Here is a 16,858-nt window from a genome sequence, read left to right as displayed (position 1 = left end):
ACCCCAATCCTTGGTTCCTTGAGAAACTAATTTCATGGCAGAGGCACTTTGACCTCCAGCTCTGAAAGCCATGTTTACTGCTCCAGCTCTGAGAAGGTTTTTGGTCCATGCTGCCACCGAGTAGCATGCCACATGCTGCTTATAAACTTTGTTAAGTGTTTGGTAGCAGGGCCTCTTGAAAAGAGCTGCACGGCTAACACATACCGTCCAACTCTAGTCATAGGGTGCGGTACTCTCTTCTGGTCTCTATAGGCACTAGGCACATGGAAACAAATCACCCAAAGGCATAACATTTGAAACAAAAACCCGGGCAGTTTATTTATTTTAGCCCCCCCCCCACACACACACACACCTACTTCTTGTACTTGAAATCCCTGTTTTGTTTGGAGTTTACCATATAATTCATGTGTTTTAAACTTTTATCATATACATTAGCAGTTTTCTAATGTTTATTATTTATATTTAGTGAATTTTTTCTTAATTAAAATAGCTCCTTATTTTTCTAGGAAAATTTTGAATGACTTATCTTCTGATGCACCAGGAGTGCCAAGGATTGAAGAAGAAAAGTCGGAAGAGGAGACGTCAGCCCCTGCCATCACCACTGTAACAGTGCCGACTCCGATTTACCAGACCAGCAGTGGGCAGTACAGTGAGTGATAACTCTCTCTGTTGGGAAAAGTGAGATGGAAAGCTGCTGCAGTCTCTAAAGAAATGGCAAATGCCAAGGCTTTTGCTGCCGTTGTTGTTTGCTGTATTATCAGAAATCGTGATGAAAAGGCTTTCCTTTCTAGTGCTAGGAGTACGTAAGTGTGTAAGTCAGTAAGTCAGTTACATTTTCTTCAGTTTAGTATAGATTCCTGACACGGTCTGAAAGTTTTTGAAGGACCAAATATCTAGATTTAATTCTCATAATATTAAGATATGTTTTCTTCAGATAAGGAAAACAAATATCTAGATTTAATTCTCATAATATTAAGATATGTTTTCTTCAGATAAGGAAAACACTATGATGAAGACCAAAAGTAGTTCTGTTATTTTAACTATTTTTATTTAATCCTACCTCCTAAAAATAGCATTTAAAAATCTTTGTGTGTGGTGTTTTGGGTAGGTATGGCTTGGTTATAGTCTGCTGTTGTGGTCAGTGTAGTGAATGACGACACTAGGAACATAAGAACTGCTAAAACTGACAATCCTGACACTGCTTCGTTTACAAAAGGCCTGTGTGTGCCAGGCATTGTGGTGCACGACTTTAATCCCAGCACTCAGGAGGCAGGGCCAGGTAGATCTCTGTGAGTTCAAGGTCAGCCTGGTCTACATAGTTACAGGACAGCTAAGACTGCATAGAGAGACCCTGTCTCAAAAAGAAAAAAAAAAACAATACTGTGTTTTAATGTTTTGTCTGCATGTCTGTCTGTGCACCATGGCTGTGCCTGGTGCCTGCTGAGGTCAGAAGATGAGTCAGAATCCTGGAACTGGAGTTACAGATGGTTGTGAGTCACCGTGCGGTGCTGGGAACTGGTCAGGGCCCTTTGAAAAGGCAAGAAGTGCTGCACCCGGTGAGCCGCCTCGCCAGCCCTGCTGTGTTGTTCTGAAAGGAAAGACTTTGACAACCATTAGTTTCCATTTCATATCTGTCTTGCATTTAATTCTGTCTTACCTCTCCTCTTCCGTTTTTTCGTCTTTTACTTGAGTTGTTAGAAAGTACTTTTGATAAAAGGCATTTATGTAAATGTCACTTTCTCCCCCCCCCACTTGCCTTCCAGTGTATCTCTTACATGATTCACACACAAACTACTAGCTTGTTAATTTCAGCATAATGTTGGTTTGCCTGCCTGCAATTTGCATTCCTGCTATATTAAAATCGATACCTAAAGCAATAACTTTAGCTTTTCCAACACTGAAACTTTTGATGTTATTTATAAGGAAGGGGTTTTTTTTGTTTTGTTTTGTTTTTTTGTTTTTTTTGTTTGTTTGTTTTTTCGAGACAGGGTTTCTCTGTGTAGCTTTGTGCCTTTCCTGGAGCTCACTTGGTAGCCCAGGCTGGCCTCGAACTCACAGAGATCCGCCTGGCTCTGCCTCCCGAGTGCTGGGATTAAAGGCGTGCGCCACCACCGCCCGGCCGGGCTTTTTTTTCTAAAATTTATTTATTTATTTATTTATTTATTTATTTTTAAAAAAGATTTATTTATTATGTATACAGAAGAGGGCTCCAGATCCCATTACAGATGGTTGTGAGCCACCATGTGGTTGCTAGGAATTGAACTCAGGACCTCTGGAAGAACAGTCGGTGCTCTTAACCTCTGAGCCATCTCTCCAGCCCAAGATTTATTATTTTTATTTATGTGTGTGTGCCTGAATAAATTTATGTGCATACCATGAGTTTTTTCTTTCTAAAATTTTTTATTGGCAGCTGTAAAAGAGTATCCCTCTCCCTGTGTTTAGTTTAAGATAATTTTGTATCCAGATAATTTTCAGTATTCTAGATGGTTCTTCTCTGACATTGTACAAGACTTCATTCTCCCCCAGCATGTGAAGGATATAACACATTCCTTTAAGCAGTAGATTCACTACTGCAGATTCTCACTTGAACTAGAAAGGATGATTTTCAGAAGAACCATACAGAAACTGAAAGGAAGAAGTAAAGTATAGGATTACCTGCTATCCCTTAGATACTTTAGTTTTCAAACCCTTGCAACAACTGAATATTTATAGTTTATATATACTAGTTCTTCGAGTTTTTCTTACGATTTATTCATTGTATCCACCATCATCTTTGCACACACGTGTGCCTTTGATGAAACTGATGTAGCATTATGTTCTTGGTGTTTGCCCTTAAGAAACATCATAATGAATACTCACATATATAGCGAACTCTATATTTTGTAACTTGTTTATTTTTCAATTTTTTTTTTATTTTATATGTATGAGTGATTTGTCTGCATGTATGTCAACACCACATGTATGCAGTGCCTATGGAGGCCAGAAGAGGGCGTTGGATCCTCTGGAATTGTAGTTACAGATGGTTGTTAGCTACCATGTAGGTGCTGGCTTGAACTAGGGTCTTTTGGAAGAATAGTCAGTGCTCTTAACCTCTCAGTCATCTCTACAGCCCTGTATTTTTAACCTAATTAACATGGTTACCAAAATCTAAGGTTTAGAGCTTTACGGATAGTTTGCCTGTGCACTATATGTGTGTATGCCTACAGAGGCCAAAAGAGACTGTTCAGTCCTTTAGAACTGCTTGCAAATGGCCGAGAGCCTCCCCGTGGGTGTTGGGAATAGAACCTAGGTCCTCTGAAAGAGCAGCCAGTACTCTTAACTGCTGGGCCATCTCTCCAGCCACTTTCAGGAATCTTAAAGAATTAGTTGTAGAATAATTCTTAAGACTTCTTTTTCACATCCAAGATAGTAAAGCCTTGGCTTAGCTAACATAGAAGGATTGAATATGCTAGTGTGTTAATTTCCACAAGTTTTTCACCTTGCTAAAGTAACGAAATAATCACCATTAACTCATATCTCTTGATTGCGCAGTGAATTTTCTAGGTGCACATCACTCAGGATGATATAGTTCCCCAGAGCTTAGTGATCCCAAACTAACTCCCCTCTGATAAATGGTAACATACTTAAGTCAGATACATTGGTACCACATGTTTTTTTCTTTTTACTTTGCTTTTGGAGAGCTGGCAACATAACTCATTTGATAGAGTGCATTTCTGCCATGTGTGAGATTCTGGGTTTGATTTCCTGCACGTGCATGCGCATACATACACACAATGGAGTTGTTCAAGTAGTCTTTTTTTTGGGGGGGGGGGGGGGCGGGACTTGATCCTTAGTAAGATTTGTCTGAGAAAGATTCAATCTTTTTTTTTTTTTCCCCAAACTCTGGTATCTAAAGGATTATGTCTTCCAAATAAGATAATAACTTAGGTTTCAATTAGCCTTTTTTTTTTTTTTTTTTTTTGAGAGGGTTTCTCTGTGTTGTTTTGGTGTCAATTAGCTTTTCAATTAGCCTTTTTTTTTTTTTTTTTGAGAGGGTTTCTCTGTGTTGTTTTGGTGTCAATTAGCTTTTCCTGTGTACTTTTGTATAAAGGTGGTTTAGGTTAAGAATGAAATATCTATTAGGTATGTATTCATTAATTTCCATATGCCAGGTAGTGGCAAATGTGTTTATTCAGCAATCAATGGAAGACCTTGTATGAGGACTTAGAGATGGAGCTTATAATGTAGTGAGATACTTTATCCAAGTGGTGATCTTAATGATTATAAACTTTATAAGACACTCATAATGACGAAGGTCCAGGCCAGTTCATTTCTTTCATTGATGAAATTTTTGCTGAAGATGATTGGTAGCAGCCGGGCGGTGATGGCACACTTCTTTAATCCCAGCACTTGGGAGGCAGAGGAAGGTGGATCTCTGAGTTCGAGGCCAGCCTGGTCCACAGAGTGAGTTCTAGGACAGGCTCCAAAGCTACACAGAGAAACCCTGTCTTGAAAAAACAAAACCAAAAAAAAAAAGATGATTGGTAGCATGTGCTAGAGACTGAGCCCAAGACCTTAAACATTCATGGCAAGCAGTGTATTACTGCATTCTGATTTTTCTTTTTTTTTAAAATTACTTATTTAGTTTATTTATTTGAGATGAGATATTACTATTTTTTCCCAGGCCGGTCTCAAAACTCCTAACTCAAGTGAATTCTCTGCCTTAGCCCCTTAAGAAGTTTCATGCCATTCACATGGATGTTTAATGTACTACTGACAGATTTATAAATCGCTCTAAGAGTTAGAAAATATACTTCACTGATAGATGGCTCTATTAATTATATTTTAATGAGCATTTATTGGGTGCCTCCTATATTAATTAATTAATTTCCTACCTACAAGAAATGTATTTATGACTAAGGTAACATATTAAGTAATAGATGAGGCAATTAATGGTGCTGTAAAGTATCATTGTGAAGGAAGACTTCCTCAAGAGTTTAAATACGTTAAAAAAGAATTTGAATTTTTCACTTAATTTTTATATTATTATCACACATTATTTATTATAGTACAGTTCATAGAGTATATTTCTCTTATAAAAACTGGATATACTTTCCTGAGAACACATTTACTTAAATATAACAAGTCTTTCTTAGTGATATTACTGTCTATAATAATTTCTCCTACATTATGCTTTGCTAATTGCATGAGTTTAGTGTGTTTTGAAAGTCTTACATGATATTAATTAAACTTGTAACAATCAAATTCATTGGGTTTTAGTTGCCATTACCCAGGGAGGAGCAATCCAGCTGGCTAACAATGGCACCGATGGGGTACAGGGCCTTCAGACGTTAACCATGACCAATGCAGCTGCCACTCAGCCGGGTACCACTATTCTACAGTACGCACAGACCACTGATGGACAGCAGATCCTAGTGCCCAGCAACCAAGTTGTTGTTCAAGGTAATGGAGTACACAGTATGATCCATTTTTTAAAAACTTATTGTGTACACTCAGGAAAAGTAAGTATACTGCAAAGCACTATTAAAGTAGTTTCTTCAGTATAGATTTAGATATTAAAGATTAGCTATGTATGCATTTAATACATAAATATTTCTCTTGAAATTTTCTATTTTTTCACTTGGACGAAAATGTCATGGCATAAAAACAACTACCTTGGAGCTTTAGAGGGAAAATACCTGTCTTTAATACCTTCAGTATTCAGGGCTAGGAGAAATAGTGTAAATGAGAAGAAAACTGAGGCAATCCCAGCTAGGCTATATGACTCAAGTAACACCCAACTACTGTGGGCCCTACCTCATGTGTGCTAAGTCACTACTGAAGAGTTTTTAGTGGACTGTTCTCTGTTGGGTTTTTTTTTTTTAATTATTATTTTTTATTTAAAAGAAGCTTAGTTTTTTTCCCCTAAAGTTGTGAATTTTGATTTCAGATAAAAACTTTCCAAAGAACATATATCATTATGTAAATCTTCTGCTCTTTGGAAATTGTTCTTACGTCCTCAGTGGACTAAAGAATTTGTGAGTTTTTCCCTTCATTTCAGGAGTCTGGAGAGTTAACTATTCTCCATTAATTATTTGATCAGTTCATAGTTTATACCAGATTAAAGATGTATAGGCTGAGAAATAATAACATTTGCTTCTAAAAATATTTTTGTTAATAACAAATGTTGCCTGTGTTGATGAGAGTTACATCCTTTCACCATGGATAATTACTTTTGAATGGTACCAAAACACCAAGTAGAAATCCCTAATATATTTATACAATATATCCTGTTATTAGACCAATGATATTTGAAAAAATATTTTGCTTATTAATGGGAGTAAAACACCTTTTCACTTTACATGCAGGTACTCAAAAAATTGTAAAGCAGGATGTCAGTGAATTTGAATTCTCAACGTCAGTTTGAAGATGGTAACATGTTTAGTATATAAATCTTTGTCACTCAAACGATACAATTGATATTTTTAACTGATATGATGATTTTATCAAGACCTTCAAAATCTCTCACATATTGTTAGGTTACTTATTAGGACAGTATGTCATTAAGCTGTTTTTAGAAGCAAATAATTGACAAACTGTGATTATGTTTCTTTTCACATATGGTAGATTGTATGGTTAGAAAAACCCAAAGCCAGGCAAAGTGGTGGACATCTTAATCCCAGCCCTTGGGAGGCAAAGGCAGGTGAATCTCTTGAGTTCTAGACCAGCTTGGTCTACAGAGTGAGTGCCAGGACAACATAGTGAGACCCTGTCCCAGAAAACCAAAAAGGAAAAGAAAAAAAAAATCCAGCTTGACTCTATTTATTATCACTTACATTAAAATAATGTTTACATTAACCATGATTGGCACCCAATAGCCCACTTTTTCATGCTTTGAGTTTTATTTGAATTAGAAATTTATAATAGTTGACCATATGCTTATTTTCTCTTTCATTTTGTTATTTATGAAAAGTCATGGTCGTTTTTATGTCGTGGCAAGAGTCTGCTTGAAATTTTTTAATATGAATTTATCCAAATCAAAGGAAGACACTGAGGACTATATCTAGGAAGATCATCTATGCTGGGCCTCACTTTCCTTTTAGACTTAAGGTTGGTAAGCATGTTAACCACAGACTAGATCTCCATTCCAATAAAACATAAATGTAAGACCCAGCAGAGACATTAAGACATCCTTACCTGTACTAATAGGACAGTAAATTGGCATCTGCTTTTTAGTCAGAATCATCTGTTCCGTTTCCCTCATAATCCAAGTATGTTTAGATTGATTGACACACACTTGAATTAAATTGTAGTGTTTCAGTATCTTACACGTGTTCGTTCTTTTTGCAGCTGCCTCGGGCGATGTACAAACATACCAGATTCGCACAGCACCCACTAGCACTATCGCCCCTGGAGTTGTTATGGCATCCTCCCCAGCACTTCCTACACAGCCTGCCGAAGAAGCAGCACGGAAGAGAGAGGTTCGTCTAATGAAGAACAGGTATAGATACCCCAGATACTTAAATGCTGCTGTGGGTCAAGTATGTCTGTACATTCCTCCATGGGTGCCTTTACATCTACTCACAGTAGGCTCTGTACATTGATTGGTTTTTTTTCTTTCTGGTAGAACTAATGGATCTTGCTGAAGCTTCTTTATTTATTAAACTACATTTATAAGGTAGCTAATGGAACTTCAATCATAAAGTTGTTTTTTTTAATAGTATTTCCACAAGAGATTTAATACATAGCTTTAATGAATTTGTACTTTATCCCAACCAACTGGGTAGGTTAATTAAACTTTTTTTTCATTAGTAACATTCATCAAAGTGTCATAGTTTATTTGCATTAAGTTTCTTTATAGTAAATGTATGGTTGCCTTTTTTCTTTTAATGAATGCTTCCTTTTGCATTTTTTATTCACTTAAGATTTATTTATGTATATTTTATGCATATGTGTGAATGCCTGTATGTGTGTATGAAGTACCATATTAATACCTGGTGCCCACACAGGCCAAAAGAAGGCATTAGATCTCTTGGAACTAGAGTGACAGGTAGTTGTCATCCACCTGATGTGAGTGATTTGAACTGAACCCAGGTCCTTTGCAAGAATAGTAAGTGCTCTTAACTGCTCAGCTCTCTCTCTCCAGCCCCTTGTTTGGTATTCCTGAATTAGAGTCTTGCTATGTGGGCTAGAGTAGCCTGGAACTCTTGATCCTCCTGCCTCAGTCTGTGAGTGCTGGGTTTACACGCCTGTGCTACCGTGCCAGGCTTTAGGGAGCACTCATTTTATTTACTCACAATGATAATTTACCATTCAAACACTCTTTGAAAATAGATTCATTCTAAAAAATATGGTATTCCTGACAGAGCCTTAATGTACACGTAGTTTTAGTTGTGAGTAATTAAAGTGTCAATAGAAGAATCTATAAAACATACATAAGCCTTTCTTAGGAACTTATTTGCTTTCAGTGGTTTTGCCATCTAAAAACAAAAGGAAGTTATTAATGTGGATATGATTAAGAAAAAACAAACCAAAACAAATGCTCTGGGGAAGTAGCTCATTTGTTAAAATGCTTGCCACATAAGCAAGAGCACTAGAGTTCAGACCCCCAGAACCCATGGGAAATGCTTGGTAGGGCCTGTAATTCCAGTTGGATGGCAGAGATGGGGTTCCTAGGGCAAGCCGGTTAAGTTAAACTGCCTGTTTCTGTAAGTTCTGGTTTTTAAGAAACCCTGTCACAAAAAGATTAAGCTGGGAGTAAAACATCAAGGAAGATAGTCTCTACTAACAAAAAAAAAAAAAGTGAAAATAATGTAGTTAGGTGGGTGAGGGTGGGGTGAACCAGGAGTATACAAAGATGGAAAGTATTTGAAATTGGTGAAATTCTTGTATTTACCCCAAGAGTCTGTATACTCTGATAAAGTAAATGAAACAAACTGAACTTAGAAGATCTCACTTCAAGACCTAACTTCACTCTTCAGCTGTGGTTCTGAAAGAACTCATGATTCTCTTTGAGTAGTTCCATGTTTCGGTGGGTCAGCCTCTTTGTTCCTAAAATAGTCTTAACTGTCACAGTCTTAGTCAATTATATCTAGCTCTGAGAAAGAGGAGAGCCGTGCTGAGACATTAGGGGAAAGTTGGAGAGACACCTGGTGACCTTTATTTGTCAGGAAGAGGCAGCGCTCCAGCTTCTTTCCTCCCCTTCCCTTCCTTGCATACTGGGGATTGACCTGGGGGCCATCGTCATGTAAGGCGAGCACTCTGCCACTGATCTGGACCCCACCCCCAGCCCTTTTCTAATTGTTAAAAATGGTCTTGCTGTTACGCAGACTGACCTGAGTCACTCTGTAGCCTAAGCAGGCTACTTTCAGTCTTCCTGTCTCAGACTCCTGATTATAAGCCTGTGCCAGGCAAGCCTGCTAGCATTGACAGCTTCTTACCTACTACTCAGAGCATTGCCCGTTTATAAATACCTGTTATATTTCACTTTTCCTCCATTCATTTTCTCTTCAGATTTGAATTTTCTCTGTGTTGGCGTTCTGAAAGTCACTGTGACAAAAATACGTGAGAAATCAATTTAAAGAAGAAAAGGGTTATTTGACTCAGTTTCAGCAGTCTGTGCTCACTTGGCACCATTGTTTTGGGCCCTGGTAAGGCAAAACATCATAGCCAGGATCCTGCAGTGGAACAGAGTGGCCCACTTCATAGCAGACCAGAGGCAGAGACAGAAAGAAGTGTTTGGGGACTAGCAGTGGATCTCACATGGGGGAAAGGGAGAATGGGCTCTCCCACACTGTCCTCTGGTCTCCTTCTGTGTGCTGCAGCGTACATGGGCCCCCAGTCACCTCTTCTACACACTAAATCAGTCAGTCAATCGTGAGTGAGTGAGTGAGTGAGTGAGTGAGTGAGTGAGTGAGTGAGTGAGTGAGTGATGGTGTAGGAAGTGATTGAAGAAGACACTCATTGACCTGGTTTCCACAAGCATACATGCACGTGTACCTGTACACACATGTGCACATATGAACATTACACATGCTTATACCATACACTGATATGAATGAATGTAAGTTGTTGTGACTGGAAATTACAACCTAGTCTCCAAGAGCACACCATAATGACTCATTTCCCTTCAGCTAAGTTCCACCTCCTAAATTTCTCTATGCAGGTATGAACCTGTCCATGGATTAATCCTTGAATGAGGTCAGGAGCCTCATAATTGAGGAACTCCTCAGACTTGGCTGTACCAGTAGTCAGCCTTTTGAGCAGCATTCCAGGTGAAACCATAACATCCTGTGTTACAGTCGCCACCTCCAGCACACACCACGTTAGGAAGAGGGCCACAGTGTGGGTTTTGGTTTTTGGTTTTTTCAAGACAGGATTTCTCTCTGTAGCTTTGGAGCCTGTCCTTTCCTGGATCTCACTCTGTAGCCCACGCTGGCTTCGAACTCACAGAGATCTGCCTGCTCCTGCCTCCCGAGTGCTGGGATTAAAGACGTGTGCCACCACCGCCCTGTAGGGCCACAGTTCTTAAGATAGTTGCTTACATGAAGTCTACAAAGCTGCCTGGTATTAAAAACATGGATGGTAATAAAATGCCTTTGCATAGATTTAGTTCTACTATCCGCCAAAGGAACATTTTCCACACTCTGAAGTGGTTCCCTTTCTTTTCCCAGGTTACTTTTTAAGCGTTACGAGAATCTGGCTTCTGTGACTATCAAATCACTTACATGTGTCTAGAAAAGTACGGGCTCCGCCATATACCTCATAAGTCTAGTATGTTCTTCTCGTTTAATTTTACCTCTGTGGAGTATCCAATTTTTGAATGCTTATTACCCTACTCTTCTTTGGTTTATGTTAAATTATAGTGTGTATTAGGCACTCAACCTACACACACACACACACACACACACACACACACACAAACACACACACACAAATCTCTTCATAGCAAGATAAAATCTTATTCCCACTTTGCAGAGGAAAAGGAAGGTAAATATCAGAGAAAAGCTAAACATGCATTCAAAGGTCCTGTATTTTAAGGAACCTATAAGGCAGATTTGAACTTGTGTCTGGTGATAAATGAACAATGAACATGTTACTTCCCTGCTGTGCCTCTAAGCAGAGTAAAAAGTACTGTCAGGAGATACACAGCACCAGGAAATAAATGTAGAATGCTTTCCTGGATATCCATTTTGCTTAAAGAGTCAGAGAAATAAACTCCGATTTTCAGGTGAAACACGAGGTTCAGAAGAAATTGATACTGTAGTGATTGCTTTAGGCTGCCCCCAGAGTCCCTGTGTTGGTGTCCTCTTTATTGTGGGCGCTTCAGTAGACAAGTTAGAGCAGCATCACCAGAGTAGTGACCCTTGTGTCCATCGAGCACAGCCTGCCTTATACTGAACTGAACAAGAAAAAGTTGGGGAGCCCCAAAATTCTACAGTGTCCAAATTGTCATTTATTCCAGAGTGAAAGTAGTTTGCAAGCATTCTGTGTTACTACAGCAACAGTTGCAAAATCTCAATGTTTTAGAACAACATGACCTCTTCCTCTCACTTCCAACTTGACAGCTCCAAGTTGGTTGCCATGGCTTGTCTTCATAGCTCATCTTCATTGCCAGCTGCTTCCTGGATCCCCCCCTGAGGAAGAAGCACCTCTAGGACATAGCCTTTCTGTGGTAACAAGGAAAGGGCGGTGCTGCTTTTATTTCTGCATTTGAGGGGATGCCCCAGTGGGTAGGGCTAAGGAGGCACAGTCTCTCACTTCTCCCCTTGCACTGCACTGGGAGTGCTGGGCTACAAATCCAGCTTTGACATGCAGATGGAGTGCACTGTAGGCTTGCTCCACATGTGCCTTTATCCCTGGCAGGTCTCCCCAGCCTACCACTGCTTTTTAAATCATGGCTCCGGGTCCATTTGTGTTCCACTATATGGCACTGGAAAGGACAGGCCAGAGTCCGTAGGGTGTAGATGGTGTTTCTTCCCACAGAGGGGATGATTCTGAGAGTAATACAGTTTACTATTACATAACCTATAGTATACAGGGATTTCAATAGATTTTTTTCAAAGATGGAGGTAATAAACAGTTAAATAGATTTGTCCTTAGTAAATTTAAAAACCTTTGTTCTGTGAAGAGCAAAAGAAAAAATAGCAAAGTAAACATTAAACTAGGCATTTTAACAATGTCAGGTTAGAATTGAAGATACGGATACATATTTACAGAAAATGAATATGGTAAAAATTATGAAAAATTCTAAGCAAGGTGCCTCCTTCCAATTGTATATAGCTTGCCATTAAAAATAAAAATATATCTTAGAATATTCTTTGTGGAAGAAAATCAAGTTACCAAAAAAATTATCATTTTTGCAATTCACTACAAGTGAAAAAAAAAAGTAAAACATGCTTCTTATAAATTTAAGCACAAAGAAAAGTTTAACTGCCTCTTGACTGTTCCATCTACAATATTAAAGTCCTGCCTTGTCGTGTGTGTGTGTGTGTGTGTGTGTGTGTGTGTGTGTACATATAAACATACACATTTTGGTGTGTAAATTTTAACCTTTTATTTGAAATACTTTTAGATTTACAATAGAATGAGAAAAAAATGAGTTCTAAGCCAAGCATGGTAACACAGGTCTTTCATCTCAGCACTAGGAGGCAGAGGCAGGAGGATGTCTGAGTTCTAGGACAGCCAATGCTACACTGGGAAATCCTGTCTAAAAAAAAAAATTAGTTCCAAATACTCTTCCTTCAACTTTCTGTCATTTGAACTATTATATAACCAGAGCACATTTATCAAAACTAAGAAACACATTGGCTCAACTTTAAGGAAGATCTTAGGCAAGTGTCTACAGCTGTTGGGAGTTCAGGAGTGCGGTGGTTACATTATATCCAAGAAGCTAGCACTGCCCAGCACTCCTCTGCATGCTCCAGCTCACTCTCTCTTCCTGCCTCCGCCTGGGATACTCCCTGAGCTTTGTAAGACGTAGCATCGAGGTTTTATTTAGGGCAGAGCATTCAACAGTCAAAACACTTTTGTTCAGTTAGGAGCCTCTGTATTGACTGCTGCCCACTGCAAAAAAAAGGTTAAGAACAGCACTAATCTATGGGTATAAACATATAGTTGGAAGTCAGTTTAACAATCTATGCCCATTCAGCCAAACAGCTGTACTAGATTGTCATATACTAGGGACATGTGTCCGTGCTTAGCGACTGTATCCTCCTGGGCTATGGGCATTTGAACATGTTTACCCTAACAGGCATGAATTTCCTCCTGTGGAGCAGGCCTTGAGTCCAATCAGAAAGAAGGTTTTGCCCCTTATGTAACAGTCATGCCGCTGTTTCACACACCTATGGGCTATCTTGCCAAACAGAATGGTATTGTAACATACGGAGTCTACCCAGGGTAAGGACCCTGGGACACATGTAGCCTGTGTGTCATGGGTTGGACACATCTGTTTTAGAATATTTTTAAAAATTGAAAATTTTTAATATATTCAACTTTACGTTTTTTTTTTTTAAGCCCATGGTTAGGCTGATATATTGTTTTTTCCTCAAAAACTAATTTTAAATCTATTTCTCAGAAATATGCATCCATTGGCAGTGAATTCTTCCCAGCACTGAGAAAATGTTTGATCAAATTTAAGATAGTTTTTTCTGTCTTCAGTTTTACCTGTGAGTTCTAGAAATGCCTGTGTTATATTATCGTTAATTCTGAAGTTTTCTCCATCGCATTTCTAACAGTTTGGTGTCACATAGGTTAGTGTTTGAGACCATGGCACAGTCCTTGGTTATTTTCCCCTCGGTTTTCTCTTGGAGTAGTTTCTAGTGGCCTGTCTTCAACCACACTGATGGTTTGTTTCTTCAGCTCTGTCACTTCCATTCATATGACGAGATCAGTGGCTTTTGATCTGTTGCTGTTAGTGTCCACCGCACTGCTGAAATGACCTTCTGATATGCATGCCATGCACCTTTTCAGGGACATTAGCCTATTAGTTTTAGTTACCTTGTATTTTCCATTAAATATTTCCGACATCTGGGTCATAGGTTGTGAATTTGCTTGCTTATTCAAATCTGTTCAGTACTTGAAAGTCAGCCGGCGTTGGTGGCACACGCCTTCAATCCCAGCACTTGGGAGGCAGAGGCAGGTGGATCTCTGTGAGTTCGAGGCCAGCCTGGTCTACAGAGTGAGTTCCAGGACAGCCAGGCTACACAGAGAAAGTCTGTCTCAAAAAAAAAGAAAAGAAAAGAAAGTCAGACATAAGGGCAAAGGACTTGAAATAACTGGATGGGTCACTTAAGCCGGGAGTAGGCACATTGTCTCTCTGGAAGGAGGGCACTGGTGGCGCCTAGGGGAGGAGTTGGACTGCTCTGTTAGGGTCACTGTCACTACCACAGGCTTCAGGTGTGTGGAGAACTAGTTTGTTTTTAGGGTAAGGAATAGTCTAAAGAGCATTAGCTGTTCGATTTGGATTTTTGTACTGTGGCTTACATAAGGTATTTATAATTAGAGTGATTTTTCCAGGAGTTGTAGGGGTCTGTTCTGATTAAGGTTTAGCCTCAGGCATATCTATCTATCTCTCTATCTCTCTCTCTCTCTCTCTCTCTCTCTCTCTCTCTCTCTCTCTCTCTCTCTCTCTCTCTCTAAGAGCTGGACCACACACATTTCTCTCAGCTACAATGAGTGCTCATTGCCACTTCCCTAAAGCCAGAAATGTTGCCTTCCCTTCATTCTTTAAACCTTCTCAACCAGGGCGTGGCGGGCTCCTGCAATCCCAGCACTGGGGTCAGAGGACTGAGATTTTTGAGGCCAGCCTGGTCTACTGAGCTAGACTCTGGGGAGGAGGAGAGATGTGCTGTCATGCATGTCACTCACCACAGTTTCTTGTTCCCCCACCTATGTGTGTACTACATAGAATTCTGTACTTAACTCCCCACTACCCCCATCCCTATCCCTTGGCAGCCCTATTCAGTCCTATGAATTTTTATTTCAGCTACCTCTTAGAAGTAGAATTCTACAGTTTTGTCTTTCATGACTAATTTATTTCAAATAGCAGTGTCCACATATAGCATTTATCAAGATTTCCTTCATTGTAAAGGCCAAGTAACATTTCATTTATGTATGTACCACATTTTCTTCATCCGTCAAGGGACACTTGGATTGCTTTTGTGTATCTTGAATATTGTGAAGAGTGTTTTAGAAACAGATATGTAAAGATCTCAGATTCTTGTTAACCAAAGCAGTGTAGGTATGGGTTCCATCTTGTGGCGTGAGCCTAAAGTCAGTTCAGATATTGTTTGGTTACTCCCACAGACTTCATGCCACCATGGTCCTAGCATGTCTTGCATTCAGAATACACTTGTAGTTTGAAAGTGTGACTGTGTTGATGTTAATGTTTCTCCTTTGGTAGCTTCCAGAGTACCTTCCTGTACAAAAAAATAAAAAACAAACAGAACATGCTGGAACATACACATGAAGATTCCATGTAGGCACCAGCTCACTTCAGTTTGGTCAATGAGTAGATGTTGGTTTCAGTAGTGGATCAATACCATCAGTTTATAGAGAGCAGGGCAACACACTGAGTTATTTGGGGGTCCCATGGGAGTACTTTAGCCAACAACTCAGTTAGGTGTAACCCAGTTCCAGTCCTGGAAGCTCCATTTAGTGACAAGAGATATCCAGTTGGGGCTCTGTCTACTTTATTATTTGATGATTTTATGTAGATCGCCTTCATATACATATGTATTTTGGGACCCTTCTACTGTATCAGATTTCTGTACTATTCAAATGGCTCTTGATTTTAGCTGTCTTTCCCCATAGTCTCTCCCTTGTCCTCTCCTGTCCCTCTTCCCACTTGATCTTTCTATCCCAGCCACACACACCTCCATCCACCAAAAATTATATTCTAGTTTGTTTTCCAAATGAGATCTATCTGTCCACTGCCCATTCCCTAACCTGACCTCTGTGGTTTTACAGATTGTTGCCTGGCTATCATTGACTTAATAGCTAATATCTTCATGTAAGCAAATACATACTATATTTGTATTTCTGGTTCACAAACATCTATGTTGTTTCCAGTTTCTGGCTATTATGAATAGAGTGCAGTAAACATGGTTAAGCAAGGGTCTCTGTGGTAGGATAAAGTGTCCTTTGGGTATATGCACAAGAATGATAAGCTGGATCTTGTGGTAGATCTATTCCTATCCTCCTGGGCAACCACCACGCAGAGTTCCAAGTGGCTGTACAAGTTTGTACTCCGGCCAGCAATGGATGAGTACTCCCCTTACTCCATATCCTCACCAGCATGAGCTGTCATTTGTTTTATTGATCTTAGCCATTCTGACAGATGTAAGATGAAATCTCAAAGTAGTTTGGATTTGCATTTCTCTGATGACTAAGGATGTTGAATGTTTGTATGTTTCTCAGCCATTTGAGTTTGAGTTTCCGCTTTTGAAAATTCTCTATTTAGATCTGTATCTGTACCCCCTTCCCTTTTTTGTTTGTTTTTTGTTTTTCAAGAGAGTTTGCCAGTGTATCCCTGTCTGCCCCAGAATTCACTGTAAAGACCAGGCTAGCCTTCAGAGATCCGCCTGCCTCTGCCTCCCAAGTGCTGGGATTAAAGGCATGCACTGCCACCACCCGGCTCCATTTTTTAATTGTGTTATTGGTTTTCTTGACATCTTTTTTTTTCTTTTCTTTTCTTTTGGTTCTTCTATATATTTTGGGTATTATCCCATTATCTGACGTATAGTTGGTAAAAATCTTTTCCCATTCTGTAGGCTGCCACTTCATCTGAATGATGGTGTCCTTTGCCATGCACAAGCTTTTCAGTTTTATGAGGGCTCCTTTATTAATTGTTGATCTTAATGCCTATACTAATGGTGTA

General features: G+C 39.4%; 2 protein-coding genes across 14 annotated transcripts in view; one reads left to right on the top strand and one right to left on the bottom strand.

Moving 5' to 3' along the window:
• The window catches only part of Mettl21a (methyltransferase 21A, HSPA lysine), a 70,393-nt gene that overhangs the window by 28,306 nt on the left and 25,229 nt on the right, over positions 1-16,858 (bottom strand). Inside the window, exon 4 of one of the 2 annotated variants that reach the window (XM_042260228.2) lies at positions 12,522-15,398. The exons of the other annotated variant lie outside the window; for it this stretch is intronic. Within the exon in view, the coding sequence (XP_042116162.1) occupies positions 15,289-15,398 (110 nt within the window). The 3' untranslated portion in view covers positions 12,522-15,288. Of the gene's footprint in view, positions 1-12,521; positions 15,399-16,858 lie in introns of those variants that run through there. 2 annotated transcript variants of the gene reach the window in all.
• The window catches only part of Creb1 (cAMP responsive element binding protein 1), a 62,435-nt gene that overhangs the window by 35,837 nt on the left and 9,740 nt on the right, over positions 1-16,858 (top strand). For 11 of the 12 annotated variants that reach the window (XR_013044119.1, XR_001577672.3, XM_076550243.1 and 8 more), the window contains 3 exons: positions 507-649; positions 5,260-5,442; positions 7,330-7,480. Coding sequence is in view for 10 of the 12 variants with exons in the window: in XM_076550243.1 (XP_076406358.1) it covers positions 507-649; positions 5,260-5,442; positions 7,330-7,480 (477 nt within the window). In the remaining 2 variants the exon portion in view is untranslated. Of the gene's footprint in view, positions 1-506; positions 650-5,259; positions 5,443-6,347; positions 6,412-7,329; positions 7,481-16,858 lie in introns of all 12 variants that reach the window. The other variant, XM_042260224.2, reaches the window with a different exon arrangement.

This window comes from Peromyscus maniculatus, chromosome 13 (genome assembly GCF_049852395.1).
Source record: "Peromyscus maniculatus bairdii isolate BWxNUB_F1_BW_parent chromosome 13, HU_Pman_BW_mat_3.1, whole genome shotgun sequence".
Taxonomy (NCBI): domain Eukaryota; kingdom Metazoa; phylum Chordata; class Mammalia; order Rodentia; family Cricetidae; genus Peromyscus; species Peromyscus maniculatus.
The sequence above is the reverse complement of the archived record's forward strand: the minus strand, read 5'-3'. Positions and strand labels throughout refer to the sequence as shown.